This window comes from Physella acuta, unplaced genomic scaffold, assembly GCF_028476545.2.
Source record: "Physella acuta isolate Inbredline_101_S28 unplaced genomic scaffold, ASM2847654v3 ptg001009l, whole genome shotgun sequence".
Classification (NCBI taxonomy): domain Eukaryota; kingdom Metazoa; phylum Mollusca; class Gastropoda; family Physidae; genus Physella; species Physella acuta.
The window spans coordinates 49,669-69,440 of NW_026732526.1; the positions used below are offsets into that span (position 1 = coordinate 49,669).

At 39.1% G+C, this 19,772-nt stretch overlaps 1 protein-coding gene across 4 annotated transcripts in view; it reads right to left on the bottom strand.

Moving 5' to 3' along the window:
• LOC131954524 (protein MTO1 homolog, mitochondrial) overlaps window positions 1-19,772 on the bottom strand; it is a gene marked incomplete at its 3' end in the record, with an annotated part of 96,731 nt that overhangs the window by 46,004 nt on the left and 30,955 nt on the right. For all 4 annotated transcript variants that reach the window (XM_059318262.1, XM_059318264.1, XM_059318265.1 and 1 more), the window contains 3 exon segments: window positions 15,553-15,665; window positions 17,273-17,385; window positions 18,904-19,080. In XM_059318262.1, the coding sequence (XP_059174245.1) occupies window positions 15,553-15,665; window positions 17,273-17,385; window positions 18,904-19,080 (403 nt within the window).

Consider the following 19,772-nt stretch of genomic DNA (forward strand, 5'->3'; position numbering starts at 1 on the left):
CGCAGGAGTGAAAATTCGGACACTTCTCCTTGACCGATACGATTCACGGTTGGCACGTGGGTCAAGACATGAAGACAATGCATAGTGACATTAAATTTGACTTAATTAGATGCCTAATTAATTTTTTATGAATTAATTAAAATCAGGACCGAATTAGTAGGCATGTCTATCCAACCACACCTCACGCGTCATCACGTTCAATAGCTGCGCCATCACGTTCAGTAGGCGCGCAATGGTTTTTAGTCATGTAACTCTATTGTAAATAAAACATGTAAAGTAATGAAAAAATATTCATAAAAAAAACGTTTTAATAACAAGCTTTTATGTAAGAATGCACTAAAAAGTAGAAAATAAATTATAGACTACTATTTAAATAACTATAAAGAAAAGCGTGGGTGTCTTCCTTAACATTAGTAAAGGTATCCAATAGATACTAAAGTGACCCACTTTTCTTTATAGTTATTTAAATAGTAGTGTATAATTTATTTTCTACTTTTTAGTGCATTATTACATAAAAGCTTGTTATTAAAACGTTTTTTGTGAATTTTTTAAATGAATTTTTTTACAAGCTTTTATTTAACTCACTTCCTCTGTCTGTCGTCAGTCTAGATCGAAACGTAGGAGCGAAATTGCAGGCACTTCTACTTGGCAGATACGGTTCGTAATTGGTACGTAGGTCAAGACATGAAGACAATGCATCGTGACATTCAATTTGACTTAATAGGTCGCCTGATTAATTTTTTATGAATTAATTAAAATTTTGACCAAATTAGTAGGCAGTTCTATCCAACTAATCCACACGCGTCATCACGTTCAATAGCGCGTCATCACGTTCAATAGGCGCACAATGGTTTTTAGTCATGTAACTCTATTGTGAATAAAAACATGTAAAGTACGACAGAAAAATTTCATAAAAAACGTTTTAATAACAAGCTTTTATGTAATAATGCACTAAAAAGTAGAAAATAAATATCAAATTAAATTTGATTTAATTGGATGCCTAATTAGTTTTTTTATGAATTAATTAAAATTTGGACCGAAAAATGTAGGCATGTCTATCCAACCACACCACACGCGTCATCACGTTCAATAGCTACGCCATCAGGTTCAATAGCTGCGCCATCACGTTCAATAGACGTGCAATGGTTTTTAGTCATGTAACTCTATTGTAAATAAAACATGTAAAGTACTGAATTTTTTAAATAAAAAACGTTTTAATAACAAGCTTTTATGTAATAATGCACTAAAAAGTAGAAAATAAACTATACACTACTATTTAAATAACTATAAAGAAAAGCGTGGGTCTCTTCCTAAATATTAGTAAAGGTAACCAATAGATACTAAAGTGAACCACGCTTTTCTTTATAGTTATTTAAATAGTAGTGTATAATTTATTTTCTACTTTTTATTCAATCATTATTTTCATGAGCGACAGTTTTAACAAATTTAAAACTTTTGAGCGCATTGACAGAAAATACCACTTTGTTTTTATTTTTCTAATAATGTCACTACGAAAAAAAAACATTGTTTTAGATTTTTTTTTAGTTACCAAAATAATAACACAAGATTATTGGAATAGGCCTATGTACAGAGATCATGATCTGAAACCACCGCTACAAATTCAAAAGTTAAATCTTCACAGTTTGAAGCAATCCAAATAAAACAAATGTATCAACGTAGCGTTTGAAGCAATCCAAATAAAACAAATGTATCAACGTAGCGTTTGAAGCAATCCAAATAAAACAAATGTATCAACGTAGCGTTTGAAGCAATCCAAATAAAACAAATGTATCAACGTAGCGTTTGAAATTCTGAAGCAATCCAAATAGAACAAACGAAATTCATAGATAGTGAATTCGACACTACCCTCCCTTCCATTCCCCCCCCCCCCACCCCCGTACGTGACGACAGTTTACGGACGACAATGAACAGATCAAACAGAACTTCTTACCTCTCCTTAGTTTCAAATCGTTTAAAAGCTAAATTATCTGCCCCTAATAGCCGTCACTAATTCGACCCGGCTGTACGATTGTAAATATTTGGGGTGAACCTTAGCTCACCAGAATGGTGGAGGTGGTAGCTATATGCCGAGAGAGCGGGGGAGAAAGGGCGTGCGCTTACGTGGTGTCTCGCATGGTCCCCATGAAGAGAATTATATATAGATAGATAGATAGATAGATAGATAGATAGATAGATAGATAGATAGATAGATAGATAGATAGATAGATAGATAGATAGATAGATAGATAGATAGATAGATAGATAGATAGATAGATAGATAGATAGATAGATAGATAGATAGATAGATGTATCAACGTAGCGTTTGAAATTCTGAATCTCTGTAGGAGACCGAAGGCAACAATGTTAAGGCACAATGCATAGGTCACGATAGATAGGTCACAATAAATAGGTCATGATAGATAGGTCACGATAGATAGGTCACAATAAATAGTGCACATTAGGTCACAATACAGAGGTCACCATAGATAGGTCACGATAGATAGGTCACAATAAATAGGTCATGATAGATAGGTCAATTAGATAGGTCACAATAAATAGTGCTCGATAGGTCACAATACAGAGGTCACGATAGATAGGTCACGATAGATAGGTCACACTAGTGCACGATAGATAGGTCACGATGGAGAGTGCAAAATTGATAGTTGGGGATTCGGATGATCATGATTTTTTTATTGATCTCATAGTGGCTAATCAACTTTCAAATGATAGCTTTGTCCCCACTGACAAATCACATCTCATAGTGGCTAATCAACTTTCAAATGATAGCTTTGTCCCCACTGACAAATCACATCTCATAGTGGCTAATCAACTTTCAAATGATAGCTTTGTCCCCACTGACGAATCACATCTCATAGTGGCTAATCAACTTTCAAATGATAGCTTTGTCCCCACTGACAAATCACATCTCATAGTGGCTAATCAACTTTCAAATGATAGCTTTGTCCCCACTGACAAATCACATCTCTATCCACACTATCAAACCACATATATTGACAAAACTGTTCACACGGCAAATGACAAAACTGTTCACACGGCAAATGACAAAACTGTTCACACGGAAAATGACAAAACTGTTCACACGGCAAATGACAAAACTGTTCACACGGAAAATGACAAAACTGTTCACACGGCAAATGACAAAACTGTACACACGGCAAATGACAAAACTGTTCACACGGCAAATGACAAAACTGTTCACACGGAAAATGACAAAACTGTTCACACGGCAAATGACAAAACTGTTCACACGGCAAATGACAAAACTGTTCACACGGAAAATGACAAAACTGTTCACACGGCAAATGACAAAACTGTTCACACGGCAAATGACAAAACTGTTCACACGGCAAATGACAAAACTGTTCACACGGAAAATGACAAAACTGTTCACACGGCAAATGACAAAACTGTTCACACGGCAAATGACAAAACTGGCCGCCGACTATACTAGCAGAGAACTGGACTAAACGTTACTATAAACTGGCCTCCGACAAATGAACTCACGAAACTATTGGCTCCTGATATTACGCTCATAAAAAAACTCTAACGAGTAAATTAACAAGTGTATAATTCGCCTACGTGTGCTAACACTTTCTAAAGCATCAAGTTAGTCAACGACAGCCTAGTAGGTTCGAGTGCTTTTGACAGCTTTTTTTTTGTCGCGGTGCTGTACAATCTACCCTAAGAGTTCATTGGTAAAACTCCAAAAGTTCTCAGCCCCATCCAGATGACTTCTCTGCCCCATAACCTTCCCATCCAGAAGACTTCTCTGTCACATAACCTTCCCATCCAGAAGACTTCTCTGCCCCATAACCTTCCCATCCAGAAGACTTCTCTACCCCATAACCTTCCCATCCAGAAGACTTCTCTGTCCCATAACCTTCCCATCCAGAAGACTTCTCTGCCCCATAACCTTCCCATCCAGAAGACTTCTCTGTCCCATAACCTTCCCATCCAGAAGACTTCTCTGTCCCATAACCTTCCCATCCAGAAGACTTCTCTGTCCCATAACCTTCCCGTCCAGAAGACTTCTCTGCCCCATAACCTTCCAATCCAGAAGACTTCTCTGCCCCATAACCTTCCCATCCAGAAGACTTCTCTGCCCCATAACCTTCCCATCCAGAAGACTTATCTGTCCCATAACCTTCCCATCCAGAAGACTTCTCTGCCCCATAACCTTCCAATCCAGAAGACTTCTCTGCCCCATAACCTTCCCATCCAGAAGACTTCTCTGTCCCATAACCTTCCCATCCAGAAGACTTCTCTGTCCCATAACCTTCCCGTCCAGAAGACTTCTCTGCCCCATAACCTTCCAATCCAGAAGACTTCTCTGCCCCATAACCTTCCCATCCAGAAGACTTCTCTGCCCCATAACCTTCCCATCCAGAAGACTTCTCTGCCCCATAACCTTCCAATCCAGAAGACTTCTCTGCCCCATAACCTTCCCATCTCGACTCGGCTCATCTGGTTGCTATGCTGGCCTACATTATCGTGGATCCGGTGTGTACAGTTGTTTTTATTCATCAAGTAAATCACATACAACTGTAAGCTTGGGTCTATTTTAAGATATAGCCTGAAGCATATATAAATTTTACGATTGATATAGTTTGGAATACATTTTTTAAAGATAACATCAATAGTTGCGTTTCAGTGAGAGTCCGTTATTTATTTCCTTACTATGAAAAAAAAAAGAAATGCATAACCGTGCTCCGTCACGGTAAGTCTTTTTTAAATGTACCAACTTGGGAACAGAACAGAACAAAACTAAACACAACACAAACGAACGCAAAAAAAAAAAAAACACAATCGAAAAAACAAAGACAACACTCATAACATTAACACAATTTAAATGCAATCATAAAGGCATAGTGCTCAGTCTAGCCCGTAGCTCCAAAATCGCGGCCTGTCCGAGCGCCGGCGGACGCGCCTGACTCAGTGAATGACTATAAAACCCCTAGCTTGTCCGCAAACTCAAAGATAGAGTTCAGTATGTTCGGTGTATAAAATAAATAAAATGCAGTACTTAAAATATCCGTTTTTTACTTTATCAATTCATGCATTTTTTCCAGTACTTTTTAAAATTTACAATAAAGTTTTATGACTAAAACCAATGCGCACCTAATGAACGTGATGACTTTATATACTAGTGGGGAATAGTTGATTCAAAATTCTAATTAGTAAACAATACGTTCAGTGAATAAAATAAATAAAAGATAGCCTTTTAACAATCCATGCTAATTAAAATATTCCAACAATAATGTCCTCTTACACGTCTGCATAATTTGCATTCACATTTTGCTAATTATATTATTCCAACAACAATTCCCTGTTGGAGATTTTGTATTCACAATTTTTTTAGCGTGAGTTGAATTTATTTTTAAAATACCCCCCCCCCCCTAGCCAAATTTCAAAACAGCTTAATTAATTAGTTTTTTCGATCCTATTATTAATAAAATGTATCCACTTTTTCTAGGAATTTAAACGAAAATGATATTTGACATTGATCCGTTTAATATGTTTTAGCAATTTGCGTGTATTTAATATTTTCTTTACGTCATGCAAAAGAGTAAAAACAGGCAACTATAAAATAAATTTAAGTCGTTATATAAACAAACCCTACTCTATTACTTAAAATAGGTCACTGCGATGCAAGTAATCACTCCCGGTTTATTTTTAAGTTAGTTTTTCATGTAATCATTTTAAAGTTCATGTCACATAGCATTTTAAAGTTGATGTCACATAGCATTGTCATCAGCACGTGTATTGTCAGACTTACGGCATAGCCGACATGTTTTTAAATGAGAGGTTGCTGTCAAAATGTTGAAATGAGAGGTTGCTGTGAAAATGTTGAAATGAGAGGTTGCTGTCAAAATGTTGAAATGAGAGGTTGCTGTGAAAATGTTGAAATGAGAGGTTGCTGTCAAAATGTTTTTAAATGAGAGGTTGCTGTCAAAATGTTGAAATGAGAGGTTGCTGTCAAAATGTTGAAATGAGAGGTTGCTGTCAAAATGTTTTTAAATGAGAGGTTGCTGTCAAAATGTTTTTACATGAGAGGTTGCTGTCAAAATGTTGAAATGAGAGGTTGCTGTCAAAATGTTGAAATGAGAGGTTGCTGTGAAAATGTTGAAATGAGAGGTTGCTGTCAAAATGTTGAAATGAGAGGTTGCTGTCAAAATGTTTTTAAATGAGAGGTTGCTGTCAAAATGTTGAAATGAGAGGTTGCTGTCAAAATGTCTCAGTCAGGCTTACTTTGCTGTCACAAATTTATTCGCAGGCGAAAATGTTGGGTGGATGATCGCAGGCGATACCACCTTTTTGTTAAAAAATGTTAAATTGTGTTAAACTATTGTCCGCATGTATCATCCCATGTGTACCATGTGTACACGTTTTCAGCGCCACGCACACGTCTTCTATTTGGTCAAGTGTTATGTCAATGCGATCATTATCTATTTTAAACTGCACAAGGTGAAGGTCGGTACAAGTCTGTCAGAAGAAAAACTGGACCTACTCTTTCTGACGTCACTATAGTAAAGACGGGTCAAGGCTTGCTGGGTTTTTTTTTTTTTCAATCCGTTAAATGTGAGCGTGGGTGTGGGTGTATCCCTACGCTGTGTTTACATTGGGTGTGGGTGCGTGTATCCCTACGCTTTGTTTACATTGGGTGTGGGTGGGTGTATCCCTACGCTTTGTTTACATTGGGTGTGGGTGGGTGTATCCCTACGCTGTTTACATTGGGTGTGGGTGCGTGTATCCCTACGCTGTGTTTACATTGGGTGTGGGTGCGTGTATCCCTACGCTGTGTTTTTATTGGGTGTGGGTGCGTGTATCCCTACGTTGTGTTTACATTGGGTGTGGGTGGGTGTATCCCTACGCTTTGTTTACATTGGGTGTGGGTGGGTGTATCCCTACGCTGTGTTTACATTGGGTGTGGGTGCGTGTATCCCTACGCTGTGTTTTTATTGGGTGTGGGTGCGTGTATCCCTACGTTGTGTTTACATTGGGTGTGGGTGGGTGTATCCCTACGCTTTGTTTACATTGGGGGTGGGTGCGTGTATCCCTACGCTTTGTTTACATTGGGTGTGGGTGGGTGTATCCCTACGCTGTGTTTACATTGGGTGTGGGTGCGTGTATCCCTACGCTGTGTTTACATTGGGTGTGGGTGCTTGACGACTTTTATTTATCCCTACGCTGTGTTTACATTGGGTGTGGGTGCGTGTATCCCTACGCTGTGTTTACATTGGGTGTGGGTGGGTGTATCCCTACGCTTTGTTTACATTGGGTGTGGGTGCGTGTATCCCTACGTTGTGTTTACATTGGGTGTGGGTGCGTGTATCCCTACGTTGTGTTTACATTGGGTGTGGGTGCGTGTATCCCTACGCTGTGTTTACATTGGGTGTGGGTGCGTGTATCCCTACGCTTTGTTTACATTGGGGGTGGGTGCGTGTATCCCTACGCTTTGTTTACAATGGGTGTGGGTGGGTGTATCCCTACGCTTTGTTTACATTGGGTGTGGGTGCGTGTATCCCTACGCTTTGTTTACAATGGGTGTGGGTGGGTGTATCCCTACGCTTTGTTTACATTGGGTGTGGGTGCGTGTATCCCTACGCTTTGTTTACAATGGGTGTGGGTGCGTGTATCCCTACGCTGTGTTTACATTGGGTGTGGGTGCGTGTATCCCTACGCTTTGTTTACATTGGGTGTGGGTGCGTGTACTTGACGACTTTTATTTATCCCTACGCTGTGTTTACTTACAAAAAAGTGAAATACCGCGCCGTATGTACTTTAGACCGGAACCTACATAATTAAGATTCAAATTGAAATCACTCTTCTAATACAACTAAGACACTCTGATGGTCCCACATACATCCCCTCCTCCCACACACACATCCCCTCCTCCCACACACACATCCCCTCCTCCCACACACACATCCCCTCCTCCCACACACACATCCCCTCCTCCCACACACACATCCCCTCCTACCACACACACATCCCCTCCTCCCACACACACATCCCCTCCTCCCACACACACATCCCCTCCTCCCACACACACATCCCCTCCTACCACACACACATCCCCTCCTCCCACACACACATCCCCTCCTCCCACACACACATCCCCTCCTCCCACACACACATCCCCTCCTCCCACACACACATCCCCTCCTCCCACACACACATCCCCTCCTCCCACACACACATCCCCTCCTCCCACACGGTCTAGTCACCTGATTGGTCGGTCAGGGCCCACTAAGCCAATCCTCTAGGATCCGCCCTGTATTTCAACAGGGCCCTGTATTTCAACTGGGCCCTGTATTTCAACTGGGCCCTGTATTTCAACTGGGCCCTGTATTTCAACTGGGCCCTATACAACTGGGCCCTATACAACTGGGCCCTATACAACTGGGCCCTGTATTTCACACTGTGAGTTTTGTCTGGCCGAGATACGCTTCTTTTAAAAAGCATTTTTTTCTAGGCTACCAATAGGGCTGGTAAGTAGGTCACCAGCCAGTTCTATGGCTCATGCAGGTTTTATTGAGCCGTAGAACTGGTTGGTGACCTACTTACCAGCCATATTGCGATTTTTGTATCATCATGCCAGTTTATTCCCCATGATTCTCAAAATGTTTTAATACGATTTTAATTCTACGAATGGTGCCAATTATGCTACACAGTTTGAAAAGCTGTAACTATATGCGCACATTTGTAAAATAACGTCAGGCAGAAGAAAGTAAACAACGTCCAAAAAAGCGGTGATACAAACGGATGTAACACAGCGGTGATACAAACGGATGTAACACAGCGGTGATACAAACGGATGTAACACTAGGAGAAGCTATGGAGACTGCATTGTTAAATATGTGTCCATTTATTTCTTATCGATTTCATTCAACATGTGTCCATTTATTTCTGATTGATTTCATTCAACATTTGTCCATTTATTTCTGATCGATTTCATTCAACATGTGTCCATTTATTTCTGATTGATTTCATTCAACATGTGTCCATTTATTTCTGATTGATTTCATTCAACATGTGTCCATTTATTTCTTCCTGAGTGTCTATTTTTAATCAGGAAACGTCTTTTAGTTTAACAGTTAATGTATATAATACACAACTGATAGTTTGTTTTCTGTAGTCTATACGTCATTCATTAGCCTACTAGTTTATCTAATGTTGATGTTGCCCCTCTAACTCTTGTTTCATTTATTTTTTTCAAACAGAAGAAACGGATGGATGAGTGAATGCACGTTTTCATTTACAAATGTGTACGAATTGAGACTAGTTTGTTACTGAGTATAAAATAAAATAGTCAAATATATTGGATATAAATGTTTGCAAGTCTCAAAATGATGTTCACCAGATGCTTTCATCGTTTTTTTTCCAAGTGTAAATATTAAACAGACCTGTGTGATTAATGTCAGTGTAGAAATCTGTTCCTGCTTTTTTTTAAATTATGTTTTCAAACAATTCATTGACGGCTGTTAGAATTCTCCGCTGGATATTCTTGCATTCACTAGATACATTTATTAGCGTTTGTTAATGTATGGTAAGCTAATGATAGCTGAGTAGCGGAGTTTCTTCGGGACCCCCCCCCCCCCCCCGAAAGAAGGTCTACCGCCCCTGCCCCTCCCCCAATCGAAATGGAATTTATATGGAAAACATATACTTTTACCAGTGCCCCCCCCTCCGGGAGAAAAAAGTCTGGAAGAAACAATGCTGAATAGTATCGGCTTTTTCATGCTACACACTCAAACTATTGTTTTTCTAGCTTGCAATTGGCCAGGTATTTTCCCACTGTTGCTGCCAAGTATGTATGGCTAAATGCCCGTCGTATGCGGAGATATATGATAGTCTCACTAGACCCAGGAAAAACATTTTGTGTAGCTAGTCTCACTAGACCCAGGAAAAACATTTTGTGTAGCTAGTCTCACTAGACCCAGGAAAAACATTTTGTGTAGCTAGTTTCACTAGATCCAGGAAAAACACTTTGTGTAGCTTGTCTCAGGTCATTATACAAATGGCAATATACAGTCTTAAAGATAATTTGCAATAAATCTAAATAGTGAATTCTAGTTACGATCCAATTAATGAGGACTGTTCTAGTTACGATCCAATTAATGAGGACTGACTGTTCTAGTTACGATCCAATTAATGAGGACTGACTGTTCTAGTTACGATCCAATTAATGAGGACTGAATGTTCTAGTTACGATCCAATTAATGAGGACTGACTGTTCTAGTTAGGATCCAATTAATGAGGACTGACTGTTCTAGTTACGATCCAATTAATGAGGACTGACTGTTCTAGTTACGATCCAATTAATGAGGACTGACTGTTCTAGTTACGATCCAATTAATGAGGACTGACTGTTCTAGTTACGATCCAATTAATGAGGACTGACTGTTCTAGTTACGATCCAATTAATGAGGACTGACTGTTCTAGTTACGATCCAATGAATGAGGACTGACTGTTCTAGTTCTAGAGAATGATCAGCTTTGTTAAGTTGGCAACATGCTCTAAGATGGTCTCTTAGCTCCCTTCAAAAACTTGTTTTTATTGACTGTATGTTTCTATACTAGACAGGAAGTATGTTTCTATACCAAACTATGTTTCTATACTAGACAGGAAATATGTTTCTATACTAGACAGGAAGTATGTTTCTATACCAAACTATGTTTCTATACTAGACAGGAAATATGTTTCTATACTAGACAGGAAGTATGTTTCTATACCAGACTATGTTTCTATACTAGACAGGAAGTATGTTTCTATACCAGACTATGTTTCTATACTAGACAGGAAATATGTTTCTATACTAGACAGGAAGTATGTTTCTATACCAAACTATGTTTCTATACTAGACAGGAAATATGTTTCTATACTAGACAGGAAGTATGTTTCTATACCAGACTATGTTTCTATACTAGACAGGAAGTATGTTTCTATACTAGACAGACAGGAAATATGTTTCTATACTAGACAGGAAGTATGTTTCTATACTAGACAGGAAGTATCTTTCTATACTAGACAGGAAGTATGTTTCTATAATAGACAGGAAGTATGTTTCTATACCAGACTATGTTTCTATACTAGACAGGAAGTATGTTTCTATACTAGACAGGAAGTATGTTTCTATACCAAACTATGTTTCTATACTAGACAGAAAATATGTTTCTATACTAGACAGGAAGTATGTTTCTATACCAAACTATGTTTCTATACTAGACAGGAAATATGTTTCTATACTAGACAGGAAGTATGTTTCTATACCAGACTATGTTTCTATACTAGACAGGAAGTATGTTTCTATACTAGACAGGAAGTATGTTTCTATACTAGACAGGAAGTATGTTTCTATACTAGACAGGAAGTATGTTTCTATACTAGACAGACAGGAAATATGTTTCTATACTAGACAGGAAGTATATTTCTATACTAGACAGGATGTATGTTTCTATACTAGACAGACAGGAAATATGTTTCTATACTAGACAGGAAGTATGTTTCGATACTAGACAGACAGGAAGTATCTTTCTATACTAGACAGGAAGTATGTTTCTATAATAGACAGGAAGTATGTTTCTATACTAGACAGGAAGTATGTTTCTATAATAGACAGGTAGTATGTTTCTATAATAGACAGACAGGAAGTATGTTTCTATACTAGACAGACAGGTAGTATGTTTCTATACCAGACAGACAGGAAGTATGTTTCTATACCAGACAGGAAGTATGTTTCTATACTAGACAGGAAGTATGTTTCTATACCAGACTATGTTGCTATACTAGACAGGAAGTATGTTTCTATACTAGACAGGAGGTATGTTTCTATACTAGACAGGTAGTATGTTTCTATACTAGACAGGAAGTAGGTTTCTATACTAGACAGGAAGTATGTTTCTATACCAGACAGACAGGAAGTATGTTTCTATACTAGACAGACAGGTAGTATGTTTCTATACCAGACAGACAGGAAGTATGTTTCTATACCAGACAGGAAGTATGTTTCTATACTAGACAGGAAGTATGTTACTATACCAGACAGTTTCTATACTAGACAGGAAGTATGTTTCTATACCAGACTATGTTTCTATACTAGACAGGAAGTATGTTTCTATACTAGACAGGAAGTATGTTTCTATACTAGACAGACAGGAAGTATGTTTCTATACTAGACAGACAGGAAGTATGTTTCTATACTAGACAGGAAGTATGTTTCTATACTAGACAGGAAGTATGTTTCTATACTAGACAGGAAGTATGTTTCTATACTAGACAGGAAGTATGTTTCTATACTAGACAGGAAGTATGTTTCTATACTAGACAGGAAGTATGTTTCTATACTAGACAGGAAGTATGTTTCTATACTAGACAGGAAGTATGTTTCTATACTAGACAGGAAGTATGTTTCTATACTAGAATTAAATAAAGGAAACATCACAAGATGTATTCACTGGTATGAAGAATTGCAATTGTTTTCATTAGCTTGATATCAGTAAAAATCTTGCTATGATTGAATGAATATGTAATAAAACTTACCATTTACTTAAAGCAGGGGTCTCCAAACTTTTCAGCCCGAGGGCCGCATTGACTATCAAAGTTCAGTTCGGGGGCCAGTTTCTACTAGGCATGTCTTTGATTTTTCTAGGCAAAGTTCCTCGGCTATCACCAACAAACGTTTTTTCCGTGGACAAAAAGATCTCCGCGGGCCGGATGAGAGTACCTCGCGGGCCGCATCCGGCCCGCGGGCCGTAGTTTGGAGACCCCTGACTTAAAGCAAAGTATTTAAGATTACATTACTCTCTAAAACAAAGTGATCCGCACTATACTTTTTAAAATCCAAATCTTTCTATTAATAATTGTGGATGGGGCTTTACTAAGCCAAACAGTTCTATAGAGGTTTGATGTAACTGTACACAAACTAAGCCAAACAGTTCTATAGAGGTTTGATGTAACTGTACACAAACTAAGCCAAACAGTTCTATAGAGGTTTGATGTAACTGTACACAAACTAAGCCAAACAGTTCTATAGAGGTTTGATGTAACTGTACACAAACTAAGCCAAACAGTTCTATAGAGGTTTGATGTAACTGTACACAAACTAAGCCAAACAGTTCTATAGAGGTTAGATGTAACTGTACACAAACTAAGCCAAACAGTTCTATAGAGGTTTGATGTAACTGTACACAAACTAAGCCAAACAGTTCTATAGAGGTTTGATGTAACTGTACACAAACTAAGCCAAACAGTTCTATAGAGGTTTGATGTAACTGTACACAAACTAAGCCAAACAGTTGTATAGAGGTTTGATGTAACTGTACACAAACTAAGCCAAACAGTTCTATAGAGGTTTGATGTAACTGTACACAAACTAAGCCAAACAGTTCTATAGAGGTTAGATGTAACTGTACACAAACTAAGCCAAACAGTTCTATAGAGGTTTGATGTAACTGTACACAAACTAAGCCAAACAGTTCTATAGAGGTTTGATGTAACTGTACACAAACTAAGCCAAACAGTTCTATAGAGGTTAGATGTAACTGTACACAAACTAAGCCAAACAGTTCTATAGAGGTTTGATGTAACTGTACACAAACTAAGCCAAACAGTTCTATAGAGGTTTGATGTAACTGTACACAAACTAAGCCAAACAGTTGTATAGAGGTTTGATGTAACTGTACACAAACTAAGCCAAACAGTTCTATAGAGGTTTGATGTAACTGTACACAAACTAAGCCAAACAGTTCTATAGAGGTTTGATGTAACTGTACACAAACTAAGCCAAACAGTTCTATAGAGGTTTGATGTACACAATAGGGTAGAAGGTTGGTGAATGAGAGCAAGCCTTCGCCCAATTAATTACTATTGGGTTAGGTTTAGGAACAGGGTTAGGTATAAGGAGGTGGATATAAGTTAGTTCAGTTATTTCTCATTAGTTGTACAGCTATAGTTTTGGTCTTTCATGAGAAATTATTTTTAACTTTCCTTTACAGAAGCATTACGCAAACAAATTGATAAATTAAATAAGACTTTTCCTTGTATGATCCTAGATAATAAATTAACAGTAACCATTTTGGCTAATGTCACAGATCTCAATGGTCTCTTGACTATATTAAATCATGCCCGGCCTGTATTGATCACATCAATGACACAAAATGTTTCAAGTGTAATCCCTCACAGCTGGACCCAGACAAGACAGCCTAAGATTCTACACAGAGACCTACCTTCTAGACCTAGACACTCAGATGCTACATTACAATCCTTAAGCATTTCAAGAAAAAGATCCATAAGAAAGTCAACATTTCACAAGACAAAATACTCATTACAATTCTTAATACATGATAAAAAGATGGTAAATAAATAAAGTCCATTGATCTCTTGTAAAAGTCTATTCTAAGACTAACCTTGGGCCACTTGTAAAAGTCTATTCTAAGACTAACCTTGGGCCACTTGTAAAAGTCTATTCTAAGACTAACCTTGTGCCATTGATCTCTTGTAAAAGTCTATTCTAAGACTAACCTTGGGCCACTTGTAAAAGTCTATTCTAAGACTAACCTTGGGCCACTTGTAAAAGTCTATTCTAAGACTAACCTTGGGCCACTTGTAAAAGTCTATTCTAAGACTAACCTTGGGCCACTTGTAAAAGTCTATTCTAAGACTAACCTTGGGCCACTTGTAAAAGTCTATTCTAAGACTAACCTTGTGCCATTGACCACTTGTAAAAGTCTATTTTAAGACTAACCTTGGGCCACTTGTAAAAGTCTATTCTAAGACTAACCTTGGGCCACTTGTAAAAGTCTATTCTAAGACTAACCTTGGGCCACTTGTAAAAGTCTATTCTAAGACTAACCTTGGGCCATTGACCACTTGTAAAAGTCTATTCTAAGACTAACCTTGGGCCACTTGTAAAAGTCTATTCTAAGACTAACCTTGGGCCACTTGTAAAAGTCTATTCTAAGACTAACCTTGGGCCACTTGTAAAAGTCTATTCTAAGACTAACCTTGGGCCATTGATCTCTTGTAAAAGTCTATTCTAAGACTAACATTGGGCCACTTGTAAAAGTCTATTCTAAGACTAACCTTGTGCCATTGACCACTTGTAAAAGTCTATTCTAAGACTAACCTTGGGCCACTTGTAAAAGTCTATTCTAAGACTAACCTTGGGCCACTTGTAAAAGTCTATTCTAAGACTAACCTTGGGCCACTTGTAAAAGTCTATTCTAAGACTAACCTTGGGCCACTTGTAAAAGTCTATTCTAAGACTAACCTTGGGCCATTGATCTCTTGTAAAAGTCTATTCTAAGACTAACCTTGGGCCACTTGTAAAAGTCTATTCTAAGACTAACCTTGGGCCACTTGTAAAAGTCTATTCTAAGACTAACCTTGGGCCACTTGTAAAAGTCTATTCTAAGACTAACCTTGGGCCACTTGTAAAAGTCTATTCTAAGACTAACCTTGGGCCACTTGTAAAAGTCTATTCTAAGACTAACCTTGGGCCACTTGTAAAAGTCTATTCTAAGACTAACCTTGGGCCATTGATCTCCTCCTGTACATGCCTATTGAGATGTAGAGTGTCGCGCACAATCTTAGCCACAGCTTCTGTTGTGTAGGTCATGTGACAAGGTAACTGTTCTTCAGGCTGAAAAAAGAACATCAATCTAATTAAAGGCATCGTGAGGCGGGGGTGCGGACCATTTAGGGGGTGACACCAAGACAAAAAAATTGTAAGATATATAGAAGAAATACGCTTTTTGACACTTCAATTAGTTAATCCACCTACATTAATAACTGACTATAGATAAACATCTTTACTATTAACTGTGCACACTTTAGGGTAAAAACAACTATAAACTTTGCAGAGGAAAATTGTTTTGTTGAGTATTTTGAATAACTGTTAAGTCAACCGAATTCTAATAATTTACGATGAAAACTATACTTTTTCCACATAAATGAATTTGTGGATTGATATAATGAGCTCACAAATTGAGGCCATTAGGCAAAATGGGAGGGAGGTGACAATTATTTTTTCGGGTTGGGGGGGGGGGGGGTGTGACACCATGAGGTGGCACACCAAGTGACACCCAACCTAGCAACGCCACTTAACCTAATCATTCAACATTTGTCTTAATCTAATCATCTAACATTTAATGTAACCTAAACATCCAATATTTGTCTAAATCTAATCATCCAACATTTAATGTAACCTAATCATCCAACATTTGTCCTAACCTAATCATCCAACATTTGTCTTAATCTAATCATCCAACATGTGTCCTAACCTAATCATCCAACATTTGTCTAAACCTAATCATCCAACATTTGTCCTAACCTAATCATCCAACATTTGTTTAAATCTAATCATCCAACATTTGTTTAAATCTAATCATCCAACATTTGTCCTAATCTAATCATCCAACATTTGTCCTAACCTAATCATCCAACATTTGTTTAAATCTAATCATCCAACATTTGTTTAAATCTAATCATCCAACATTTGTCCTAATCTAATCATCCAACATTTGTCCTAACCTAATCATCCAACATTTGTCCTAGCCTACTCATCCAACATTTAATTTAACCTAATGATCCAACATTAGTCTAAATCAGGGCAGGCTAGGTGCACATAATTCAACTAGCAAGGATAAAAATTTGTGTTGACCATAAGAGCAGGTTAGTTTTTTACAAGGCTTTTATTCAGTCTAGGTTCAATTATGCTTCCATCGTGGTTTGAAAATATTTTCAAAACTAAACTTAAAAAACGAATATTTCACGACCTCCTAAAGTTACTAGTTGCAACAATTCTCATTCATCTATTATGTTTTTTTTTCTATCCATTGTCTATACACATTGTTTTTTGTTTTTTTTTAAACAGGACTGATGCAAAAACAAATAGCCTCCATCCCTAATGTTGTTATTGAATCAATAAAATGAAATACAAATATTGAATGGGGTGGCATCAAAAGAATTGATTGAGAGGGGTGGGTTAGCCAGGTGGACTAGAATATCAGCAGTCCGGTACTCTACTGACAGTGTACAGTCAGGGGCTTGGGTTAGTACAGTCAGGGGCTTGGCTTAGTACAAAAAATGGTTAATAAGAAAAAGATTATTATAAGAATATGTAAGAGTCAATGACTTTCTTTGTTCTAAGTAACTAGTGTCTGTCTTACTTAACTTACTAGAGTCTATGGAGAGCATCTAGTAAAGTGGTTAACAATTTGCCTGTATTTATTCACATGATTAACATACCTTAATCCACACAGATTCATTCATGAAAGAGAAGGGAACAGGGTGAATATCTCCATATTTGGCTACTGTCTGCTTGAAATCAATGCTTTTACCATCTATTCTAGGGGGTGTTCCTTCAAATATTACAAAATATTTTTTTTCATGGCTAAGTTAAGGTCACAAAAAAAATATCTGAACAAACATTTGCCCACCCAGACCTACACTCAAACATCTGTTGGCCCACCCAGACCTACACTCAAACATATGTTGGCCCACCCAGACCTACACTCAAACATCTGTTGGCCCACCCAGACCTACACTCAAACATCTGGCCACCCAGACCTACACTCAAACATCTGTTGGCCCACCCAGACCTACACTCAAACATCTGGCCACCCAGACCTACACTCAAACATCTGTTGGCCCACCCAGACCTACACTCAAACATCTGGCCACCCAGACCTACACTCAAACATCTGTTGGCCCACCCAGACCTACACTCAAACATCTGGCCACCCAGACCTACACTCAAACATCTGTTGGGCCACCCAGACCTACACTCAAACATCTGTTGGCCCACCCAGACCTACACTCAAACATCTGGCCACCCAGACCTACACTCAAACATCTGTTGGCCCACCCAGACCTACACTCAAACATCTGGCCACCCAGACCTACACTCAAACATCTGTTGGCCCACCCAGACCTACACTCAAACATCTGGCCACCCAGACCTACACTCAAACATCTGTTGGGCCACCCAGACCTACACTCAAACATCTGTTGGCCCACCCAGACCTACACTCAAACATCTGGCCACCCAGACCTACACTCAAACATCTGTTGGCCCACCCAGACCTACACTCAAACATCTGGCCACCCAGACCTACACTCAAACATCTGTTGGCCCACCCAGACCTACACTCAAACATCTGGCCACCCAGACCTACACTCAAACATCTGTTGGCCCACCCAGACCTACACTCAAACATCTGGCCACCCAGACCTACACTCAAACATCTGTTGGCCCACCCAGACCTACACTCAAACATCTGGCCACCCAGACCTACACTCAAACATCTGTTGGCCCACCCAGACCTACACTCAAACATCTGGCCACCCAGACCTACACTCAAACATCTGTTGGCCCACCCAGACCTACACTCAAACATCTGGCCACCCAGACCTACACTCAAACATCTGTTGGCCCACCCAGACCTACACTCAAACATCTGGCCACCCAGACCTACACTCAAACCTCTGGCCACCCAGACCTACACTCAAACATCTGTTGGCCCACCCAGACCTACACTCAAACATCTGGCCACCCAGACCTACACTCAAACATCTGTTGGCCCACCCAGACCTACACTCAAACCTCTGGCCACCCAGACCTACACTCAAACATCTGGCCACCCAGACCTACACTCAAACATCTGTTGGCCCACCCAGACCTACACTCAAACATCTGTTGGCCCACCCAGACCTACACTCAAACATCTGGCCACCCAGACCTACACTCAAACATCTGGACCAAGAGGTAAACTATGATTTAAGTCTTACACTGGAATTTAGCTCTACTGACACTTAAGACAAAACTTTTTGAACAATAAACAAGCCCAAGGATATTTGACATGCAAGTAGAAATTGACCTGTTTTGAGTCTGCCCATGGTGAAGCCAGCCTTCTCTATAGTTTTGGCCAGACCAATGGAAGGTTCATCTCCCACTCTGCCAGCTGGTCGACAGGTCAGACCAACATTGATTGACCCCCTCAAAAATGTGCCAGTTGTTAGAACCACGGCACGTGAGCTCACCACTTCACCAGAGTCTGGGAGATAAATGTTCATCATTACCAGTTATAAACTCACCCAACACAACACCCCAGTTATAAACTCACCCAACACAACACCCCAGTTATAAACTCACCCAACACAACACCCCAGTTATAAACTCACCCAACACAACACCATGACACAAGTTATAAACTCACCCAACAGAACACCATGACACAAGTTATAAACTCACCCAACACAACACCATGACACAAGTTATAAACTCACCCAACACAACACCCCAGTTATAAACTCACCCAACACAACACCCCAGTTATAAACTCACCCAACACAACACCATGACACAAGTTATAAACTCACCCAACACAACACCCCAGTTATAAACTCACCCAACACAACACCCCAGTTATAAACTCACCCAACACAACACCCCAGTTATAAACTCACCCAACACAACACCATGACACCAGTTATAAACTCACCCAACACAACACCATGACACAAGTTATAAACTCACCCAACACAACACCATGACACCAGTTATAAACTCACCCAACACAACACCCCAGTTATAAACTCACCCAACAGAACACCATGACACAAGTTATAAACTCACCCAACACAACACCCCAGTTATAAACTCACCCAACACAACACCATGACACAAGTTATAAACTCACCCAACACAACACCCCAGTTATAAACTCACCCAACACAACACCCCAGT